This window comes from Orycteropus afer, unplaced genomic scaffold (genome assembly GCF_000298275.1).
Source record: "Orycteropus afer afer isolate SDZICR_OR568_19922 unplaced genomic scaffold, OryAfe1.0 scaffold00074, whole genome shotgun sequence".
Taxonomy (NCBI): domain Eukaryota; kingdom Metazoa; phylum Chordata; class Mammalia; order Tubulidentata; family Orycteropodidae; genus Orycteropus; species Orycteropus afer.
In genome coordinates, this window is record NW_006921661.1 from 2,954,272 (window position 1) to 2,976,287 (window position 22,016).

At 35.7% G+C, this 22,016-nt stretch overlaps 1 protein-coding gene across 1 annotated transcript in view; it reads left to right on the forward strand.

Moving 5' to 3' along the window:
- The window catches only part of RSF1 (remodeling and spacing factor 1), a 210,480-nt gene that overhangs the window by 165,366 nt on the left and 23,098 nt on the right, over window positions 1-22,016 (forward strand). Inside the window, exons 6-11 of the mRNA XM_007940900.2 lie at window positions 929-2,703; window positions 4,432-4,638; window positions 7,469-7,573; window positions 8,662-8,741; window positions 13,875-13,929; window positions 14,934-15,043. Of these exons, the coding sequence (XP_007939091.1) occupies window positions 929-2,703; window positions 4,432-4,638; window positions 7,469-7,573; window positions 8,662-8,741; window positions 13,875-13,929; window positions 14,934-15,043 (2,332 nt within the window). The remainder of the gene's footprint in view (window positions 1-928; window positions 2,704-4,431; window positions 4,639-7,468; window positions 7,574-8,661; window positions 8,742-13,874; window positions 13,930-14,933; window positions 15,044-22,016) is intronic.

Sequence of the window (22,016 nt, forward strand, 5' to 3'; positions counted from 1 at the left end):
GCATTTGGTAAGTAAGTTGTAGTATAACCATATTGAGGAATGTTATATATTCATTAAGTTCAATTTTGTAAAAAGTATTTAATACCATAAGAAAGTACTAACGTTTTGATGCAAAAAAGGAAGAGAGTCAACATGATCCCCCATGTTGTGAAAAGTGTACAAGATAAGAAGGAAGTATGAAAATATTAATAGTGATTGCCTCTGGATAGTAAGATTGTACAGCATTTTTTCTTTCTTTTGTAGAGAATATGTATTAGTTTTATAATCTGAATAAAACATAAAACAACCATTTTTCCAATGGCATACTCATGTTAACGTCAGTGAAATGAAGTACTCATTGACTTGCGAAGAACAGTTGTCCAGTTATAAAACAAATATGGTCTGTTGGGATTGCCTTATGTAGTATTATGAGATTTGTATTTTTGAGCTATCATTTGAGCTGAAGTAAATTACCAGAACTTTGTAAATATTCGCATGCCAAAGAGAATACTGATGCTGAAGCAGAGAGCTCATTCTTTCTAACGAATAGTTTTTTAATATCTAGAAGTTGTTCAGAGTTGTGATTTTCTTTATTGTCAAATTTTATTACATGTACAGTAACAAAGCACCCTTTCTTAAGAGAGCAACTTCAAATGTTAATATACGTTAAGAAGGAGCCTCGTGGCACAACAGTTTATCATTTGGCTGCTAACTGAAAACGCAGCAGTTCAAACCCATCCAGAACCTCCATAGGGGAAAGACCTGGTGATCTTCCTCCATAGACAGTAGAGTGAAAAGAAGCCTATGAGGCAGTTCTGCCCTGTCACATGGTGTAGCTGTGAGTCAGAACTGGCTCAGCAGCACCCAACAATAACATTATATTAGGCTTTTTATATTGTATAACCTTGAAAGCTTCTATTTGTGTAATTACACTTTTTCTGATTTTTAGGGGAACAGAAAGAAAATGAGAAGATGAAAGCTGATGAGCAGCCAGTTGACTCAGAAAACTTTTCTACACCCAACGTTCTCGAAGAGACTACTGTGAAAATAGAAAAGGATGACGAAAAAGAACTTGTGAAACTGCCAGTCATAGTGAAGCTAGAAAAACCTTTGCCAGAAATTGAGGACAAAAAGATCATCAAGGAAAAAAGTGATTCTTTCAAGGAAAATGTCAAACCTTCTAAAGCTGAATTGAAAGAAGGTAGAGTAGACCCTAAAGATATTAAAAGTAGTATGGAGAAACTGGTGGCACAAGAGCCAGAGAGACTAGAGTTTGGTGGCAGTGTTAAACCTTCTCAGGAAATAACTGAGAAGTCTACTGAAGAAACAGAGAAACTTAAAAATGACCAGCAGGCCAAGATACCGCTGAAAAAGCGAGAAATTAAACTGAGTGATGATTTTGACAGTCCAGTCAAAGGACCTTTGTGTAAATCAGTTACTCCAACAAAAGAGTTTTTAAAAGAGGAAATAAAACAAGAAGAAGAGACTTGTAAAAGAATCTCTACAATTACTGCTTTGGGCTTTGAAGGGAAACAACTGGTAAATGGAGAAGTTGGTGATGAAAAGGTAACTCCACATTTTAAGACCGAACAAATAGAGACAAAGTTGTATGATGCAAAGGAAGATAGCTATAGCGCAACTAAGGACAAAAATGTCATCTTGGAGGGGAATCGAGCAGAGTCCTTAAATTCTGTCATAACAAGTATGAAAATAGGGGAGATTGAGAAGGACATGGTCCCTGTAGTGAAAGATACAGATAATTTAATCTCAGTTTCAGAGAACCAAGGTCAGAAAGGGCAAATAGGACAGCCTGATCCTCCAGAAATGGAAACTTCTCTTGAGACTTCTGAGATGGCAAAGGAGCTCTCTCTAAAAAGTGTTTTATCTGACACTGAATCGTGTACCATGAAAGTTGAAGAGAAGTCTCCGAAAAGTAAGAAAGATAAGCGCCCACCACTCCTAGAATGTCTTGAAAAGTTAGAGAAGTCCAAAAAGACTTTTCTTGATAAGGACACACAAAGATTGAGCCCAATACCAGAGGAAGTTCCAAGGAGTACTGAAAAAGAATCAGAAAAGCCTGGCTCTCCCGAGGCAGCTGAAGCTTCACCATCCAACATGACTGGCCTTTGTGAGAAACTAGCTTCAGAAAAAGAAGTGGTTAATTGTCAGAGCACAAGTTGCACTGAAGGGCAGTCCCTGGATGCAGCAAACCCAAAAATTCTGAAGGAAGATTCTGAGTCATTGCAGGTGAAAATGGATAATCTGAACAATGTCCAGGCCTCAGGCATAGAGGATTCTTCTGAGATGAAGGGTTCTACACAAAAGAATAAATTCAAGTATAAATTGATTCCTGAAGAAGAAACCACTGCCTCAGAAAATAGAGAGATAACCTCTGAGAGGCAGAAAGAGGGCATTAAATTAACAATTAGGATATCAAGTCGGAAGAAGAAACCAGATTCTCCCTCAAAAATTCTTGAACCAGAAATGAAGCAAGAGAAAATTGAAAAGGAAGAAGAGAAAGCAAATGTGGGTCGCACTTTAAGGAGATCTCCAAGAATATCTAGACCTACAGCGAAAGTGGCTGAGTTTAGAGATCAGAAAGCTGATAAAAAAAGAGGGGAAGGTGAAGGTGAAGTGGAAGAAGAGTCAGCAGCTTTGCCAAAAACAGACAAAAAGGAAAATTTGAAAAAAACAGAGAAGGATACAAATTCTAAAGTAAGCAAGGTAAAATTCCTATTCTTGAGTTTTTGTTTTTAATTAGAAATATTTGGCTCTGTTTGCTTTTGGCTAAAATGTTGTCATTTAGAAATAACTTTTTTAAACAGTCTTCCTTTAAGCTATTTTTTTCTCACTAGTTATCACCAGGTATCAAATTTCAGACTGTATAATCTTGTCATCTTTTAAACTTTAAAAAATAAATTCAGGCAGTTTAGGAATACGTTCTCTTTGTAATATAGTCAAGTAGTACCAAGGCTATAGTATAAAAAAATGAACTCGTTATAACCACTATGAACAGTTGGGGTACATATTTTCCAATCTGCTTTCCATGCACATACCTGTGTATTCAAAAGCATTTATCCACTTATTTTAAAATTAATTGGATCAAATATGTTCATTTTTCTGACTAGTTTCCCACTTAACAATGTATCTTTGAATTCTTTCCATTTCATTAAGTATAGTCTACCTTTTGCTTATTTATGGCCACATAACAACAACAGCAACAACAACCGTATTACATAGTGTGGATATACCTCAGCTTATTTAGCCACACCCTTATTGATTGACATTTAGGTTGTATCCAATTTTTCACTATTACAGGCAGTGCTGCATTGAAGATCCTTTTGGACATGAGTGAGTATTTCTTTAGAATAGACTCCTGGAATTGGAATTGCTGGGCCAAGGCTCATGTATATTTCAAGTTTAAAGAGCTGTTGCCTCGTTGCTCTCCAAAAAGGCCCTATTAATGTACCCTCTCTTTACCACTGTATTTGAGTGCCTGTTTTCCCCCATTTTAATTATTAGTCTTGGAAAAGCCAGAATTCTCTATGACACTTCTGTTTTAAGCAGTATCTTAGAAAAGGTCTTTGGCTAGCCTGTGGGAACTTGTTATAGTTGAAATAGCTAGTTTTGTTTTTAATTTATTTAAATGATCAGATAATCCTTCACTGTAAACAATTCTTTATTCCATGATGTACTAAATTTTTAATTCTTTATCTTAAAAAAAATTTCCTCTTTTGTTAGAATCATTTTGCACTTTGCTGGGGAATGACAATTTAGAAATGGCCTGTAATATGAATTAAAAGGTTACAAAACAAGGCAATAAAAAGCAGTTTACAACTTTGTAAAGTTATTCTCTGAATAATATATTTTTGAAGTTTATATAGATTTTTATATATAGTTTTGACTCATTTAGAATTTTTAAATTAATCTCTAACATAGGATTTAAAATTTGAACAACCACATGTGAACTATAGTCAGTGCTCTGTTGTAGAGCCTTTAAAATATATATGGCTTTTGACCCAGAATCCTCTTCAAGGAATTTATCCTAACCACTTAAGTATATATAAAAAATTTATATTCACAAAGATACTTATTTATGAAAGTGGGAAAATGGGAAACAACTGAATTAAGTGTCTAATGGGGGATTTGATGAATATAGCTAGGTGATAGCATATTAAACTGTCATTTGCAGTGATGTTAGAATATTTTATGAGTAAGGAAAAAAATTATACAACAGAATGTTCACTGTGGTGCCATAGAAAAAATAATGAAAATACTACTAGAATTTCATAATATGTATATTTGGGATGAGTTTTTAGTGATTTTCATTTTCTTTGTGCATTGACTAAAATATTCTGCAATAGATGTGTAATATGTCTGTAGTCAAGAGAGATTTTATTCAAATAAAGTTTTTATTATATCAAATTATCCCCATTTTTTATTTTATACAAGGTAAAACCCAAGGGTAAAGTTCGATGGACTGGTTCTCGAACACGTGGCAGGTGGAAATATTCTAGTAATGATGAAAGTGAAGCATCTGACAGTGAAAAATCATCTGCAGTTTCAGAAGAGGAAGAAGAAAAGGGAAGTGAAGAAGCTATCCCAGCAGATGATGATGAACCATGCAAAAAATGTGGCCTTCCAAACCATCCTGAACTAGTATGTACCTGACCTAAATGAACAGTATCCATATTATAGACATACAATAGTGCCTGAACACCCTAACTCTTCCATGTTTTTATACACACACACACACACACACACACATATGTGTATGTGTTGTTGTTATGTGCCATCGAGTCAGACTCAACTCATAGCGACCCCTCCTTGGGTTTCTGAGGTGGTATCACTACAGAAGTAGATTGCCCAACCTTCCTTCCGAGGGAGGAATGGCTGGTGGGTTTGAACCACTAACCTTCTGGTTAGCAGTCGAGTCCCTTAGGCACTACGCTACCAGAGTTCCTCTGTGTGTGTGTGTGTGTGTGCGCACGTGCACGTGCATGCATGAGCTCTGGTAGCATAGTGCCTAAGGCACTTGACTGCTAATCAGAAGGCTGGCGATTCAAACTCACCAGAAGGAAGATGGGGCAATGTACTTCGTAGTGATACTGCCTCGGAAACCCAAGGATGGGTCGCTATGAGTCGGGTCCGACTCGACGGCACGTAACAACAACAACATGTACGTGTGTATGTATGTGTGTATATATATATATATATAAACTATTCACATTGAGTAAATTGTGTCTCATAGTAACCCTATAGAGCAGAGTAGAATTGCCCCATAGTGTTTGTAAGGCTGTATATCTTTACAGAAGTGAAGTGCTTCATCTTTCTTCCCTGGGACAGCTGGTAGGTTTGAACTGCTGAGCTTTTTGATTAGCAACCAAGTGCTTTAACCCCTACACCACCAGAGCTCCTTAATTTATTAGTTTTTTAAATATATATGTATATATATATAAATATATATATAAATATATATATAAATATATATATATATATGTATGTATGTATTTTAATAAAGACATATATACAAACATGTGTTTTCTTGGCTTGGTAGGCATACATACATATCTTAGTTCTGTCTTCTGAGAGAAGCAGTGATACCCAGTAACAATGAGCACACCCAGTACCCATATCTTGGTTTCTAATACCATTCTCAAATAAAGGACCCAGGGCTTTTTTGAGAAATGGCTGATTCTAGAACTTGGGCAGGGAAGATTTAAGATGAGCCTAGAACATCTTATAGTGTCAGAATATTGGGAAGTACATCTTTTAAAAAAGGGTACAGATAAGTCCTAAGTACACAAGAGCCAACTGAAAGAGTTCCCAGTGTCCATGGCGGGAACAATTTGAACAGCAAAATAAAAACAGTACTTTGGATTACAATCTAGAAAGAAAAATCCATTAGTTCATACTGAAATAAATAAATAGGTAAGTAGATAGGTGGATGGATGGATGAATGGAGAGGTGAAATTGAGCATATTTTTTTCCCAAAAGAATTCTAGATAACAAATGTGAACGAAATGACAGAAATAGAAAGTTACCATTAAGAGACCATCAGCAAGATTGACTGATGAATGCCAAAATTAGTAGGTGAAACTTAAAGAAGAGATAGGATATTTGCTTAGCTTCAAAGGATCTTCTTCCCAAATATTTCACTATTCTGGTGATTTTAACATATATCCATAGATTCTTTGCTCCTCCTTCTTCTAGAAAGTGGAGGTTAATTTCCTTTCTGTTGAGCATGTGCTAGAGTTATCTACTTCTAACAAGGATAAAGTATGAAAAATGAAAAGTAGTAACTTAACGGTAGAGAAAATTGGTGATAACCAAATGACCAAAGTTAATATCACCATTAACAACATGCGTTGATGTCATGTATCCCCAGATACAATGTGATGAGCACCACATACCATCTTTGTGGTATACTTCTCCAAAACCCAAACCCCAGTCTAGTCATGAGAAAACAATAGATAAGCCCAAATTGAAGGACATTGTACAAATATTCTGAATAATATTCTTCAGAACTGTCAAAGTAATGAAAAACAAGACAAGACAGAAAGGTAACTAAATGCAATGTAGTATCCTGGACTGGATCTTAGAATCAGAAAGAGGACATTATTGGAAAAACTGGACAAAGTCTGCAGTTTAATTATCAGTATTATGCCAGTGTTAATTTCTTAGTTTTGGTAAGTATACCATGGTTATATAAGATGGAAACTGGGTGAAGTGTATATGGGAACTCTGTACTACCTTTATAACTCTTTTGTAGATACAAAATTAAATCAAAATAAAAAGTTTAAGTTAAAGAAAATCTGTCTCAAATTACAATGTTTTCAAATTCTTAAGAGCAGAATAAATTTAAATCATTATTTTTAAGTGTTTTCTTACCGATAGGTAATTAAAATGCTTTTTAATGTGGAAATGGTATTTTAAAAATTCTATATGTAGTGGGGTAGTTTGGGAGCTCTGGTGACACAACATACCCTTGGCTGCTAACTGAAAGGTCAACAGTTTGACTCCCCCAGCTGCTCTGTGGGAGAAAGATGTGACAGTCTGCTGCTGCAAAGATTTATAGCCTTGGAAACCAACAGCAGTGGGTTTGATTTTGGTTTTAGTAGGGTGGTTTATGATACTTAAATTATAAAATTCTTTGTTGCTGAGTATGTTGTTAATAGCCATATGGCAACTATGAAAGGATTCTAATTAGCTCAAGAAGGATGTGTTTTTCATGAGAATTTGGAATTTAGTATTTTTGTAGGGTTTTTTTTTTTTTTTAATTTTTTAAAAGATGCATGTCAAACAACCAGATACATATGTACATACATACATATATACATATACATACACACACACACACGAAATCCTTTATGCAAATAGTGTTTTACCATATATTACTAAAAAATATTGAATGTTATCTTTTTAACTTAAAGTGTTGTTGCATTTTAGTCATAAAATTAGGTTGACATTAGTCTGTGTTTTATTTCAGATACTTCTGTGTGATTCTTGTGACAGTGGATACCACACGGCCTGCCTCCGCCCTCCTCTTATGATCATTCCCGATGGAGAATGGTTCTGCCCACCTTGCCAACATGTATGACCCAGCCCACTTCTGCTTTTTCTGACCAAATTGTCCTTGATATCATACTCAAATTAATTATACTTTTTGGTACCCACCAGGTATCTTTAATATTTAAAGCAGTTTGTAAATAGTGCTTACTTCTTTTAACAGTAGTTTTTTAAATGATATTACTAGGTTTAGTTGAACCATAGATTATATATATCCTAGATTTTGATTTAGGTAAGTTTCTTTTAAAGTTGAAGAACAACTTGTGTCTGTGCATAGTGCCCATGGAGAACTTTCTGTCACTGAGCCCAGTGTCACATGTCAATTTTGCTTTAAAGGTGTAATGGGCTTTATTCATTTCTCAATGAAGTGGACTTCTGGAGTTCAGCTTAACTTTATCAGTTACTTTGTTTGGCTCTGTTTTGACCCAATAATCATGTAGTTGTGTTTTGTAAAATTTTTTCCATTGTCTTTTTAAAAAATAGTTAATTGGCACCATTGTATTATATTTTACTGTACATATAACTTCTTCCTTAAAAATGTCTCGGAATACTTTTTATTTTAATTACAGTTACTGTTACTTACACATGTTGAACCAAATACTATTTTAAACGTTAATTACTGCCAGCAGAATAGACATATATATCTGTTTTTGATAATACTTTAAGTTTTTCTAACATGTGCTTTATTTAAAAGATGATATGCTCAATTTTATTCAGTGGATCCTGTAAAGCACTTCTTTAATTAAACACAAACCAAAAACAAACGAACAAAACCCACCAACTCACCACCGTCGAGTCAGATCCGACTCACAACAACCCTTCCTTGGATTTCTGAGGTGGTATCTCTACAGAAGTAGATTGCCCAACCTTCCTTCCAAGGATTGGCCGTTGGGTTTGAACTGCCAGCCTTCTGGTTAGCAGTCAGATGCCTTAGTCACTACACCACCTGCGCTCCTAGTTAAACACACAAGGAAGACTTATTACATGTTTACTCACAATGCCACCTCTTACCAGCTTTCGTTACAAAATATCCATAAGCTTAATGTTCAGCTGATAAATGATGTTGGAAAAGTTTTTGTTCATAAAGAAATGGCATGTATTTTGATTCTTCAGAAATTGCTGTGTGAGAAATTAGAGGAACAGTTACAAGATTTGGATGTTGCCTTAAAGAAGAAAGAGCGTGCTGAACGAAGGTATTGCTATATGCATTATTAGTATTTGAATAATTTTCTTCCAGTACAGATTAATGTGTCCATCTAGAGCAAGGTTTGGCAAACCCTTGACCCAAATGCTTGTTTTTGTGTGGCCTAAGAACTAAGAATGATTTTTATGTTTTTAAATTATTTTAAAAATTCAAAACAAGAGTATTATTTTATGGTGTGTAAAAATGATATGATACTCAAATTCCATTGTTGATATATAAAGCTTAATTTGAACACAGTCATATTTTTTTATTTACATAGTGTCTATTATGTATTGTTTGCTTTTATGCTGATATGGCGGAAATGATTTATGGAGACCTTACAACCTGCCAAGACTAAAATATTCATTTTCTGTCCCTTTACGGAAAAGTTTGTTGACCCCGATCTAAAGCATTTATTTGAACCTACTCTGAATAAATACTGACCCAAGTATTGTTGTTGCTGTTGTTATGTGCCGTTGAGTCAGACCTGAGTCATAGCGACCCCTCCTTGGGTTTCCGAGGTGGTATCACTACGGAAGTAGATTGCCCAACCTTCCGAGGAGTGGTTGGTGGGTTTGAACCACCAGCCTTCTGGTTAGCAGTCAGGTGCCTTAGGCACTATGCTACCAGAGCTCCTGGAAGAAGTATACATAACTAATTATTGTAGAAAATATGAGAAAACTATAAAACCTGGTTTAGAGTTACTTATCTATGTCATCTCTTTTGGTGGGTAGCATTAACAGGTGAAAGCCTGCCTTCCTTTTCAACATGTCACTGTAGTGTGGTCCATTGTAGTTGCAGAAGGTCTCTTGGAAGAGGTAAGACTAGAATTGGGCCTAATCTCTAATAGGGACTCAAAATCAAGACAATAACTTTTACTTATTTGTACCTTCTTTGATACTCTGTTACTAAATATTAATTCCCACCTGCTGGGTATGAAACTGAAAAAATAAAGCTCTTGCTTACATGGAGCTAGGAGCACTGGTGGCATAGTACCTAAGGCATTTGACTGCTAACCAGAAGGCTGGCGGTTCAAACCCATTAGACACCCCTTGGAAGAAAGATTGGGCAATCTACTTCTGTAGTGATACCTCCTCGGAAACCCAAGGAGGGGTCGCTATGAGCCGGATTAGACTCAACAGCACTTTTTCTTTTTTTACATGAAGCTAACGTTTTTTCAGAGAATCAGATGTATAAACCAGTGATACAATAAGAATAAACAAGGTGTATTCAAGGCAATACAGACACATCTTGGAGGGATATTTTAGTTCTCCTGTGGTTTGAGTTATCAGAGAAGATAAAGGAAAATAAGTAAGGGGTTATCAGGTAAATTTGCTGGTGAAGGACATTTCTGGCAGAGAACACAAGTGTTAGCAATGTCAGTTGTAAAAGTGACAGTAGAAAAGTAGTAGGAGACTAATCTATAAAAGCATTTGAGGCAAGTTGTGAACAGATTTGCATACCAGGTTTGGGAATTTGAATTATTCTCTACAGGGAGCCATCAAAGGAGGGACATGCATAATTAGAACTTTATTTCAGAAAACTTGCTGTGGGAACAATAAGAAGGAACTAGCAACTCCTTTATTTTTTTCCAAAGCAATTTGGAATTTGGGGTCATTGTAGTGAAGAGTCTCTGAGAGCTGATGAGGCTAGAACTGGGGCAGTCGTGATGATAATAAGGTGGAGGTGTTGGAGAGACTTTTCAGAGGACTGATCACTAGGACTTGATGCCCATTTGTATAATAGCTTAGTAGGAGAAAATCGAATCATTGTCTCCTCGCTAGTCTTATTACTTCCATTTGCCTTCATTACCTTCAGTTCTGCTATTTAACTTCTATACCGTGGGGCATAGTCTGTCCTTCAGAATATAGCTTCCCTAAGGTAGTCAGGTCATTCCCTAATCCACTCATTCTACCCAGTGCTAAAAATGGGTTCAGCCTGCGGAACTTGGTTTTTTACTACTCAGTCCGAGTTCTCTGGTTTAGGGATGCTTCTTGGAGGCAAAGTAACCTCTAAAGTTGATTAGGAGATAAAACTTAGTTTTGTAAATCAGATATCTAGAAACCTTTGTATTTGGAAATCCTGGGTTATTTCTAGAAACAACTTGTGTCTTAAATATTTGCTATATCTTCCAAGGATATTTTTTAAAAATTTAAAAAACATTCCTATGTAGAATTATTAGGACTATTTTGATGTGCAGAGTTTCTGCTGTTTTTAACTTTTTTTTTTATTATTTAAAAAAATTTTTGTAGTCTTCCCTCCACTTCCCTCCCTGTTTTTAATCTTGACACTAAAAAAATATAACTAAAGATGTTTCAATTTAAATCACAGTTAAAAAGTAAATTTTTCTCTGCCTCAATCTTTCTGAAATCTACCTGGCCTCCTGAAAAATGAGCAGTTTTCCCATGTCCTAAAGCTGATTTGATTTAGTTATATGTAGATAGCTAATAGTATCACTTTAAGACCTTTAAAGAAAATGTATTATCTCCTAAGGCCAAAGAAGTAAACCAATAAGAATTTCCTCTGATACTTCAGGCCTCTGTTTGCTTATTCTTTGGAGGCTCATGATGTTTACACCATTTCTATGTGGAAAAGGCTGCTGGGAAATTTTTGCCTACTACTACTACTCCTCCTCCCCAATGCTGTTGAGTCATTTACAAAGTATGGCAGCCTCACATGTGTCAGAGTAGAACTGCACTCCATGCTGTTTTTACTGGAGTCCTTGGATGGCATAAACAGTTACACACTCAATTGCTAGCTGAAGTTGACGGTTTGAATCTACCCAGAGGCACGTTGGATCTGCTTCCAAAAGATCATAGCCTTCAAAATCCTATTGCTCAATTCTACTCTGCACATGTAGGGTCACTGTGAGTAGGAATCGAAAACAACAACTTTAGAAGACGCTACAGTATGTTAGAGAAAAGGGATGTGTCACTGAGTAATTAGTGAGTAACAGCAACTGTTTACAGGCCTGAAACTGTGGTGTTACATGAAATCTGGTGTTTCAAAGTTCATCTTATTTCTGATTTGTAAATATCCCTTCCAGAGCTTGATGGCAGAAGTTATTTGGGAATTCAAACAGCACTGCTATTCCAGAATAACTTATTACTGGTGTTTTACTAAGCAGAGAATTGAATTTAATCAAAGATTGTTATGATGATGGACTACGCATAAGAAGGAGAGTAAAGACATGGAGGAAGTGATAGACAGTGAAAAGAGAGAACAGTAATTGGATACAGTTCTAGTATAATCATTCAGTTGCTGTAGTTAGTAAAGATAATCAAGACTACTGAGGAAGAAAATCATGTGATGAGAAAGTGTACCTACCTTCAAGATGCTGTTTAAATGTTACTGCCTATTTATAACCTTCCCAAATTTTCAGCTCTTCAATCATAATTACTCTATTGCTTTTCCAAGGTTACATGATCCCTGTTTGTAGTAGACTGTTATCAGGTAAATAATTGTGAGGGCAGGTACCATGTCTTATTCACCTTTGGAGTCCCAACCCAAATATAAATCGTGGCCTAATGTGGTGAAAGTGGATAAATTTTTGTCAAACTGAATTAGGAAGAATAATAATGGCCAGGTGAAAGTAGAAAATTTTAGGTGGAAAGCAGGAAACTGATGCATCAATAAAATTGGTTATTATAAGGACACCTATGTGTCAAACATATTTAATAACAGATAGCTCAAGTTCTAACATCCATGAAGTCTTCCCTGTTAATTCCACCTAACACTGATCCTGTCTTTCCTAGTTTTCAGTTCATTAACTGTACTTACTTTTATCAGATTTTGATTAAAATCATTTTTATCATTTTCTTACATGTCAATTTTTATTTAATAGCTTCATATCCTGTCTGTAGAAAGAGCATAAAATTCTTGTTAGCAGATCCAAGAGTCTGTAAGGCAGATGAGTTCTGAAGGACCTATGCAACTGGATGCCTTCATGTCCTTCTGTAAAGGACCAAATATAACAAAAACCCACTGTCTTCGAGTTGATTGTGACTCATAGCAACCCTGTAGAATAAAGTAGATCTACCCTGTAGGGTTTCTAAGGCTGTAGCCCTATAGCAGCAGACTGCTTCATCTTTCTCCTGCAGTGTGGCTGGTGGTTTCAAGCTGCTGACCTTTTGGTTAGCAGCTGAATGTTTCAAAGGACAGTACTGGTACAAAGAGGAAGAAAACAAGGAAACCAAACCCACTACGATCAAATCTATTCCGACTCATAGCTACCCTATAGGACAGAGTAATACTACCCCACAAGGTTTTTCCAAGGCTGTAAATATTTAGAGAAGCAGACTGCCTCATCTTTCTCTCTTGGAGCAGCTGGTAGGTAGCAGCCGACCTTCTGGTTAGCAGCCCAGTGCTTTAACCATAGCACTACAAGCACTCTTTAAAGAATGAAGAGTGATTACTGTTTCAGTTCAGTATAACACATGCCATTTAAGAATTATAACTGTCATTTTTTAATTGAATATATCCTTGTTTCATAAAGCTATTTATTATGTAAAATATTTTGAATTAAAATCAACAAAGATGTGTTTCTTGGAAATGAAATTACGGAGATGTCATCAGTGGTCCAAAATCCTTCATTTCCTGCAGAAGCCTTAACTGGCCCTAAGCTTAGCATCAGATTGGCACCCCAGAGTGCAGAGCCATATGGCTGTCTTAGTTTTATTCTTTTCTAGAGAAAAAAATGACAGTCTTAGTGTCATTCACTGGGATCTTGATAGAGTTTTGTTACCCAGAATTCTTTTTCTTATAGTGATATTCATTACTATGAGATTATACCTGTGTATATGCAAGCATAATTACTGAAAACTTCCAACATAACAAAGATCTCTTTTGTCCTAACAAAGATGGTTCCATTTAATCATATCATCAGTGAATCACAACATAACTCTTTTCATGAAATTTCTTTGTCTTTAGACAGGTTTTATTTCCCCTATATAACTTCTAAAGCTATAATCTTCATAACTTAAGGAAATAGCCTCCCATAGAGATTACGTTACTATATTAAGGTTTTTAGGTAATAGCCAACATGTCTGTGACTCAATCCTAATTTTAGTATTGGCTGAATTAGTGATATTTTCTTAAGAATTTAATTTTTAATTTTGTTTGTATGTTTGTTTTTCATCTAAAGGAAGGAACGCTTGGTGTATGTGGGTATCAGTATTGAAAACATCATTCCTCCACAGGTAAGTTTCTGGTTTGTAGTATTTTTAAAGGAGTAAATATCTTAATTGTTCTAAAATTAAACCCACATTATATAATTGGAGTAGTTTTAAATATATAATACCTGTTTTATTAAAAATAAAAATTCAGGCTTTAAAAGGGAAAAAAAAATTACTCTCTCTGATTGAAATAATGTGTATAGAGATAGTCCAGAAATGTATAATCATATCCAAACCAAATTTATAGCTTATACATTTGGAATATATGTTTCATTCTTATTATACTAAATTGAGTAATTTGTTTTTAGATTTTTGTGTTCTGTTTATGTAAAATGACTAAAGAATATTTCAGGGAGATTTCTCATTTTCAATTCCCTGCTTTAGGAGGAAAACATAAACTTCCACTTGTATTCTTATTCACAGTTTGGTTGTTTTGAAGGGATATCATTTACTAGTCTAGTTTATAATTAAGAAGGTTAAAAACTATGTAACTTTTGTTTAAGAAATTTTCCGAGTTTTATAAGTACTTTCATTCAAGGTTAATTCATAACTTGAAATATGAATTATGTTTTGTTTAGCTATCTTCCTTCAGTATCATATTCCTCTCTCCTTTTAAATGTATTTTTCTTTTCATTCATTCAACATATCTCTTGGGTTTCTGAAACATTATCTCTACAGAGGTAGATTGCCCAGTCTTCCTTCTGTGATATCTTCTACTGTGTATTAAATTTAATTATGTGTTAAAAAAGATGTATTGATGGCAAAACATTGTAGTGGTTCTAAAAGATGTAATTATAAACTCACAGAAGTTTAAGAATTTCAATACAGAAGTGTTTCATCCATTGATCATCAGAATTCTTTTTAATCTGTATACTTCAGATTACCATGATTATTTTGTTTTGGGAGATCATCTCAAATTTTTTGGACCTTTCATGTGTGCTGCCTATATATAGATAGAAAACTAATAATTCCAGGAAACTTTGTTCTGCCATGAATAATAACCTATATACTTACTATTTTTAAACCAGGAGCCAGATTTTTCTGAAGATCAAGAAGAAAAGAAAAAAGATTCAAAAAAATCCAAAGTGAACTTGCTTGAAAGGAGATCAACAAGAACACGAAAATGCATAAGTTATAGGTATGAAATATGTCAAAATAGTTACAATGAAAGACTGTAAATTGTTTTTAAAATTATAGACAACATGATATTGATATTGCTTTTCCCATCCCAGTGACCACCAGCAATTGCATATATATTTCTTACCTTGCAGCTTTAGAATCATAGAAATTTAGAGCAGAGCCCAGTCATTTCCAAATGTAAACCTGCCCATTTCAGCCCTTTTGCATAAAACACTTTAAAGATATACTTTACCAAGCTTTGTTTAGTTCTCAGGCTAACTATTGATGACTTCACCAAAAAAAACAAACTCACTGCCATCGAGTAGGTTCCATCTCATGATTTAGACAGGGTCCGTAAGGCTCCGTAATCCAATCTGTCTTACTTTTCTAGCTCTTTCATATTCACGTTTCCCCTTGCTCTCTTTGTACTAGTCATCCTTTTGTTCTTTCAGTCCTTTCCCTTTGTACATACTGTTTACTCTGCCTGGGATTTCTGTTCAGTTTTTACCTTGAGTCCCTGAGTAACACAGACAGTCTAGCATTTGACTGTTAGCCAAAAGGTTGGTGGTTTGAACTTACCCAGAGGCACCTCGGAAGACAGATCACAGCATTGAAAACCCTATGGAGCAGTTTTACTCTGTACACGTGGGGTCACCCTGAATCAAAATCTACTCGATGGCAACTAAACAACAGCCACCTTCTCTAGATCAAATCCCCCTACTACATGTCTTCATAGTAGCCAGTTTCTTTCCTTGAGGGCACTTATAAATTGTAATGTATATGATTATAATTATTTGATTGTTTGCTTTCCTCTTAGACTGTTGGCATGAAGATATCGTCCATATGTTTTACATGTGCTTATGTCCCCTGCGTAGCATAGTGCCAACACATAATAAGTGCTCCATAAATATCTACTAAAAGAATCGATAAATACAATCTAGTTTATCTTTTGCCAATAAAATACTGGATTCCATGTACACTGTTAATACCTAATCCTGGACTAAAACTTTTATTTTCTGATTGGTGGTTCTTTCTACTAAACCATCCTGTCTCATTTAAATAATAAAGTACATTTAAATTATTTTAGAACATTATTTAGTCTATAGCTTGTAAACTATACTTGAACACCAAAACAGGCTTTTAAATTGAATAACTGGAGATGATAAAGTTGATTTTATAGACCTTTCAACTCTGAACTTGCTTCTTATTCACTGTTCATGGAAGAGTGCCAGTGATACAGCTTGTTGTTACTGCTGCTGTTATTAAAACTTCATAAAATGCAGTAGGACATTAAGGGTAAATTCCTTAATACACATGGGAACCTTGTTTATCTCCCTCTTCTTTGGAAAACTAAAAAATACCATTCTATATAAAACCATTGTAACTAATGAAATCAAAGCCTTTCTGTTATAACACAATATATGTGCTCCTAAATATCACCGTGATATGCAAAAATCATGCAATAAAAACTATACGCGTTACAAGAAATAAGGAGTTAAGGCCACAACACTCAGAAACTTCATTAGTGACACGTTCAGAATAAAAGGTGCCTAAAAAATAGTTGTGCTATTTGACTCATGTTAAATGGTTAAGAAATACATAAATATTATAGTAATTATGACATTTTACCTTGTAAAAGATCTGAAATTTGCCTGTGGACATGAATGTGAAGAAGGTTACAGTTTGTAAGTTATTATGAGATAGTGGAAGGAGGAAATTATAAAACCAGTGTGCATGTGTATGACTTCAAATACACATGGTGAACTGAATGAAGTAGCTAATGGATGTCTGAGGTGTATGTGTGTGTTTATTTGTATACAGCTCAGTTTAACTAGGTGGTGGTGGTGGTGGTGTTGTTATGTCACGTCGAATTGGACCTGATTTACAGCGACCCCTCCTTGGGTTTCCGAGGCAGTATCACTGCAGAAGTAGATTGCCCCATCTTCCTTGTGACGAGTGGCTGGTGGGTTTGAACTGCCAGTCTTCTGGTTAGCAGTCAAGTGCCTTAGGCACTACGCCACCAGAGCTCCTTTAACTAGGTGTAATTTTCTTCATGCACCTGGTGTTTATCATGAGTGACATCACACATGAACAAGGGTGAAATACATGTTATCCTGAGCTTGTTTTCCTAATATGTCAGTCATACTAAAATGTAGTTTTCAAAACAAATATTATAACAAGACTGATTGTATTGTCTTCAATCCTGATGTAATTTTAGGTGTCACAGTAATCAGAGATTACTATCATTTAATAATTTTGTATTAGATTATTATTGCCTATAGGATCCAACCCGACGGCACATAACAACAACATAGTAGAGAGAATGACATCCAAATTTACTGCAGGGAGCATTGATTAGTAGCCAGAAGACTAAGATTATAACCCTGGTTTTGCCATTTACTAGCCATGTATCTTCGAGTAGTCCATTTCCTGGGTCTTGGTTGTCTCATATGTGATGGTAGATTTGTACAGATAATCTAAGATCACTTTAGCTCTAAAGTTATATAAAACAGTAATATAGGAACTTAAGTTAAACAGTGTTTTTAGTGTGTTTTATTTTTTCATACCTCATCCAGTTCCCAAAAGTGATTTAAAGAAGGTACATGATCTTAATGTGAGGAGCAACTTTTTAAAGCATAACACCAAAGGCAGAACCGATGATGGAAAGGATATTTAATTACATAGAAATTGAAAATTATTAAGGAGAGCTCAAAGCAATTACAAAAGAATATGTTTGCAAAGAGATCTTGCAAAGGAGTTAAAATTTAAAAGGAATGGCTTATGAATTTTTGAAAAATGCAGCGAATGTAGTTTTTTCATGATGGTTAATACAGCAGTTTTTCACCTTTGCTATCTGCAAAGGTTTTTTACATGGGAGCTGTGGTGGTGTAGTGCCTAAGGCATTTGACTGCTAACCAGAAGGCTGGTGCTTCACACCCACCAGCCACTCACTCCTCTGAAGGAAGACTGAGGGAGTCTATTTCTGTAGAGATACTGCCTCAAAATCCCAAGGAGTCGTCGCTATGAGTCAGAATTGACTCAACAGCAGTGAGTTTGGTTTTTGTTTTGGTTTTCAGACATTAATATTTTAGAAGTTAAGTTAAAGCTGGTTTTGTTTGAGTATCAGTTACTCATGGGAAATTCAGGGTTCATTTACTTTGGAGACTGAAACTGGACAGGGTGAATTGTTTGGCTTGTTTATCTTGGAGCCCTGTGACTGGAGGAATGATAAGCATACTTCATAATTGTAACAGAGCAGCATGTCAGTTTTGCTTTCTCAAAACTTAAAAAAAATAAATAAATACATAAAACCAGAAACTAAGTTTAAGGAAGAAAACACACATTAGATAGAAATAATTACAAAATGACAAAGATGTTAAAACCTTTAATAAATGAAAAATTCTTATAAACCAGTAAGAAAAGATGAACACACTGGCTAAAAAAAGGGACAAAAATACAGACTAGTACTTTACAAAAGGAGGAGTAAAAATGACAAGTAAACATGAAAATAATATTTGGCCTTACTCATTAATCAAATTTAAAGTAAATCAACAAGAAAATAGCATTGTTTTTCCAATTTGGAAAAAAAATCTTTATGATAAAATTTACTTCATGGTTATGTTATAAATTGGTACAACCTTTGAAGAATATGTCTTACCTTAAAATTCTGAATATCCTTTAAGCCAATAATTTCACTGGTAAGAACACCGCATATTTATGGTGCCCATCAGAACCTCAAAGAATCACCATGGAGTATTTCACCAAACAGAGGAAAAGCATAGAGTTATTGTAGGATTCTGAGGAAAGATACAAGTTAGGTGAAATTTCAATGAAGTAATGTTTTGGTAGGCTCCAAGTAAACTCTGCCAAGGGCTCTGCAAAGGAGTCAATTTCAAGTCTGGACTGCAAAGTAGACCTGAGTTTCTGTTTTCTTGGAAACGATAAAGTTAAGAGAGATGTAGGAGACCTGGTTGTGCAGTGGTTAGATGCTCAAATGCTGAGGTCTGTGGTTGAAACTCACCCAGTTCCTCCATGGGAGAATAGAGTTGGGGTCTGCACCTGTGAAGATTACAGCCTAGAAAAGCCTGCTGTCCTATAGTGTCAGAAAGAGGGGCACACAACAGCAACGAGATATATGAGTGTTTATCTTAAGATCTGCATCTGAGATGTAAATCCGGGCTGCTTATCTGTCTTAAAAGTTACTTAGATCCTCTGCAGCCTATACGACTATGAGACGAGAAGAACTAGATGGTACCTGGCTACTACTGTCAACCACTTGGAAGGGGATATATGTAGGAGATCCTGGATAGAGAGGGAGAACAATGTGAAACAAAACTCAAAATCATTTGGAGAAAATAAAAAGGGAGGACCAGGTTTGCTGGTCTGATAGAGCCTGGTGGAACCATTGAAGCTATGGCCCCTCGCTGCCCTTCAGATCTGGAATTGAACCCACGCTTGTGGCTTCCAGCCAAACAATAGACAGGCATATGAGTTGAACATTTACCTGAGGTAGATACACTCCTTGGAGAGAACAATCATGGGAGAAAGAAGGGCTGTTTATGCACAGGGAGACAGCTCAGGGGGCAGGAGTGTATGGAGGGATGGACACAGGGAAGAGGTAACTATCGGGAGCAAGTAGGAGGTGAGATGTTGCATTGTGGTAAATTGTGGTCATTGTCATGAGACAAAGTGTATGTGAACTGCTGTATGGAAAGTGAATTTGCTCTGTAAATTTTCACCCAAATCACAATTAAAAAAAAATAAGTGACTTAGATCCTTCAGGAAAAAGTGGGATCTTTCATCTTACTAGTGCAATTTCAAATGTCATAGTTTCTGATAGTCTGTGGTTTTAGGGAACAAAAGTTTCTCAGTGAATAAGAAAGTAGTCTTTCAAAGAAGTGGTTGTTACACCACTTTCCGCAGCATGCCTTTGGGAAGAATATTGTTGTCTGTTAACATTGCTTCTGGCTTTCTCTGTTTCTGTTATTCTAGCCTGATAAATGGATATGCGCAAGCCAAGCTACAGCTATAAAGATGTTTTTCATAGCATTGTTTGCAATTATGAAAGAAATTAGAAGTAAATTGTTTTAACTAAATTATCACACATCAGATACTACATGGACATTAAAAATTAGATTGTATGGAGGCATTAATGTCAGACATAAGAATAACAGGGCCAATATGCATTCATTCCTAGGAGGCAGAAGATCAGGATGTAAACCATTTGTTCTTGGAAAGAATGTGACAAGATAGTAATGGTTTCTTGGGGACAGAGGGGGATGTGTCCCTCACTACAGTCATGTATAACCAAATCAGCTGAAGCTACTCACCTTTGTGGTAACCCACTCTCTCCCAGACAAGTGGCCAACCCAACCCTTAAATTTCAAAAGACTTCAATCTGAAGTTGATCTTACCTATAATCAATAATTAACTCTTACCTATCCTTTTTTCTCTTTATGTATATAGACCCCTCTCTCCCCTTGAACTTCTGAGTGCTCTGTATTTTTATTAGTACATCCCAGCTCAACCTGTATTATTCTCAGTAAAATACTTTTTCTTTCACTCCTCGAAAAATTTTTGTGAATTCCCTGAATTAATATATAAAATTTCATGTAGACCTATATTTTCGTGGAGAGGAAATCCATATCTTTAATCAGTTTCCCAGTTTGTACTTTAGTCTTGACACTGTTGTTAATCCATTGTGTGACCTTGATCCAGTGCTATCCAAAAGAATTTACTGTGATAATGGAAATGTTCTATTTTTGTGCTGTCCAGTATGGCTAGTAACGAAAAGAACTTTAATTTTAATTGAATTAAATATGAGTAGCCACATGTGGAAAGTGACTACCATATTTAGGACAGTCTTAGGCAATTCACTTTACCTCTTTGGTCATCTTAAAGTAAGTGAAAACAAAGCCAAAAAACCAAACTCACTGCCATCGAGTCATATCCGACTCAGCAACCCCTCCTTGGGTTTCCAAGGTGGTATCACTATAGAAATAGATTGCCCAGTCTTTCTTCCAAGGAGAGGCTGGTGGGTTTGAACTGCCAGCCTTCTGGTTAGCAGTCAAGTGCTTTAGGCATTATGCCACCAGAAGAAAGCATCTTAGGAATCATGTAAGTCTTGATCCTTTTCTGTAAGTAGAGGGAAACTGAGTAATTGAGAAAGTGTATTTATGCTATTTCTGAACTCCTCACAGTCTGAATATGACTTAAATAATATAATCTTCATATTTAATGTCATTTGTGGAATACTAATGTTCTGCTTTGCTATATAATTTGTATGGCTAATCTAGCTTACCTTAGTTTTTTTGTACAGCCTAGAACCTAAGAATGGTTTTAACATTTTTAGATGCTTGAAAAGCATCAAAAGAACAATACTACATGAAAATTACATAAAATTCAAATTTCCATGGTAAGAGAGGTTTGCAACACAGAGACAAACTTGTCTATCGGTTTGTCCTACCATGGTGACATGTTGATGTGAGTTTTGAGGCTGAGCCACTGGTGTTTCAAACCCAGCAGGATGCACGTGGTGCACAGGTATCAGCCCAGCTTACAGACTGAGACAGACTAGGAAAAAGGAAGAGGCCGTCCACTTCTCAAAGAATTGGCCAGGGAAAACCTTATGAATAGCAAAGAAACACTGTTTGATTCATTACTGTGCAACTTTATGAATAGTCCAGTTAGGTTAGAAGGCTCTCAAAATAGGACTGGGAAAGAGCTGCATCATCAGATTAAACCCATCCTTACTCATATGGATAAGGTAACGCTTTTGAGACCTCCATTTGCTGATGGGGCACCACTCAAATTGAGGAGAAACAGCAGCAGACATCCATTAATCATCGAAACATGGAATGTACGAAGTATGAATCTAGGAAAATTGGAAGTTGTCAAAACGGAAATGGAACGCATAAAGATTGATATCCTCGGCATTAGTGAGCTGAAATGGACTGGTTTTGGCCATTTTGAATCAGACAACCATATGATCT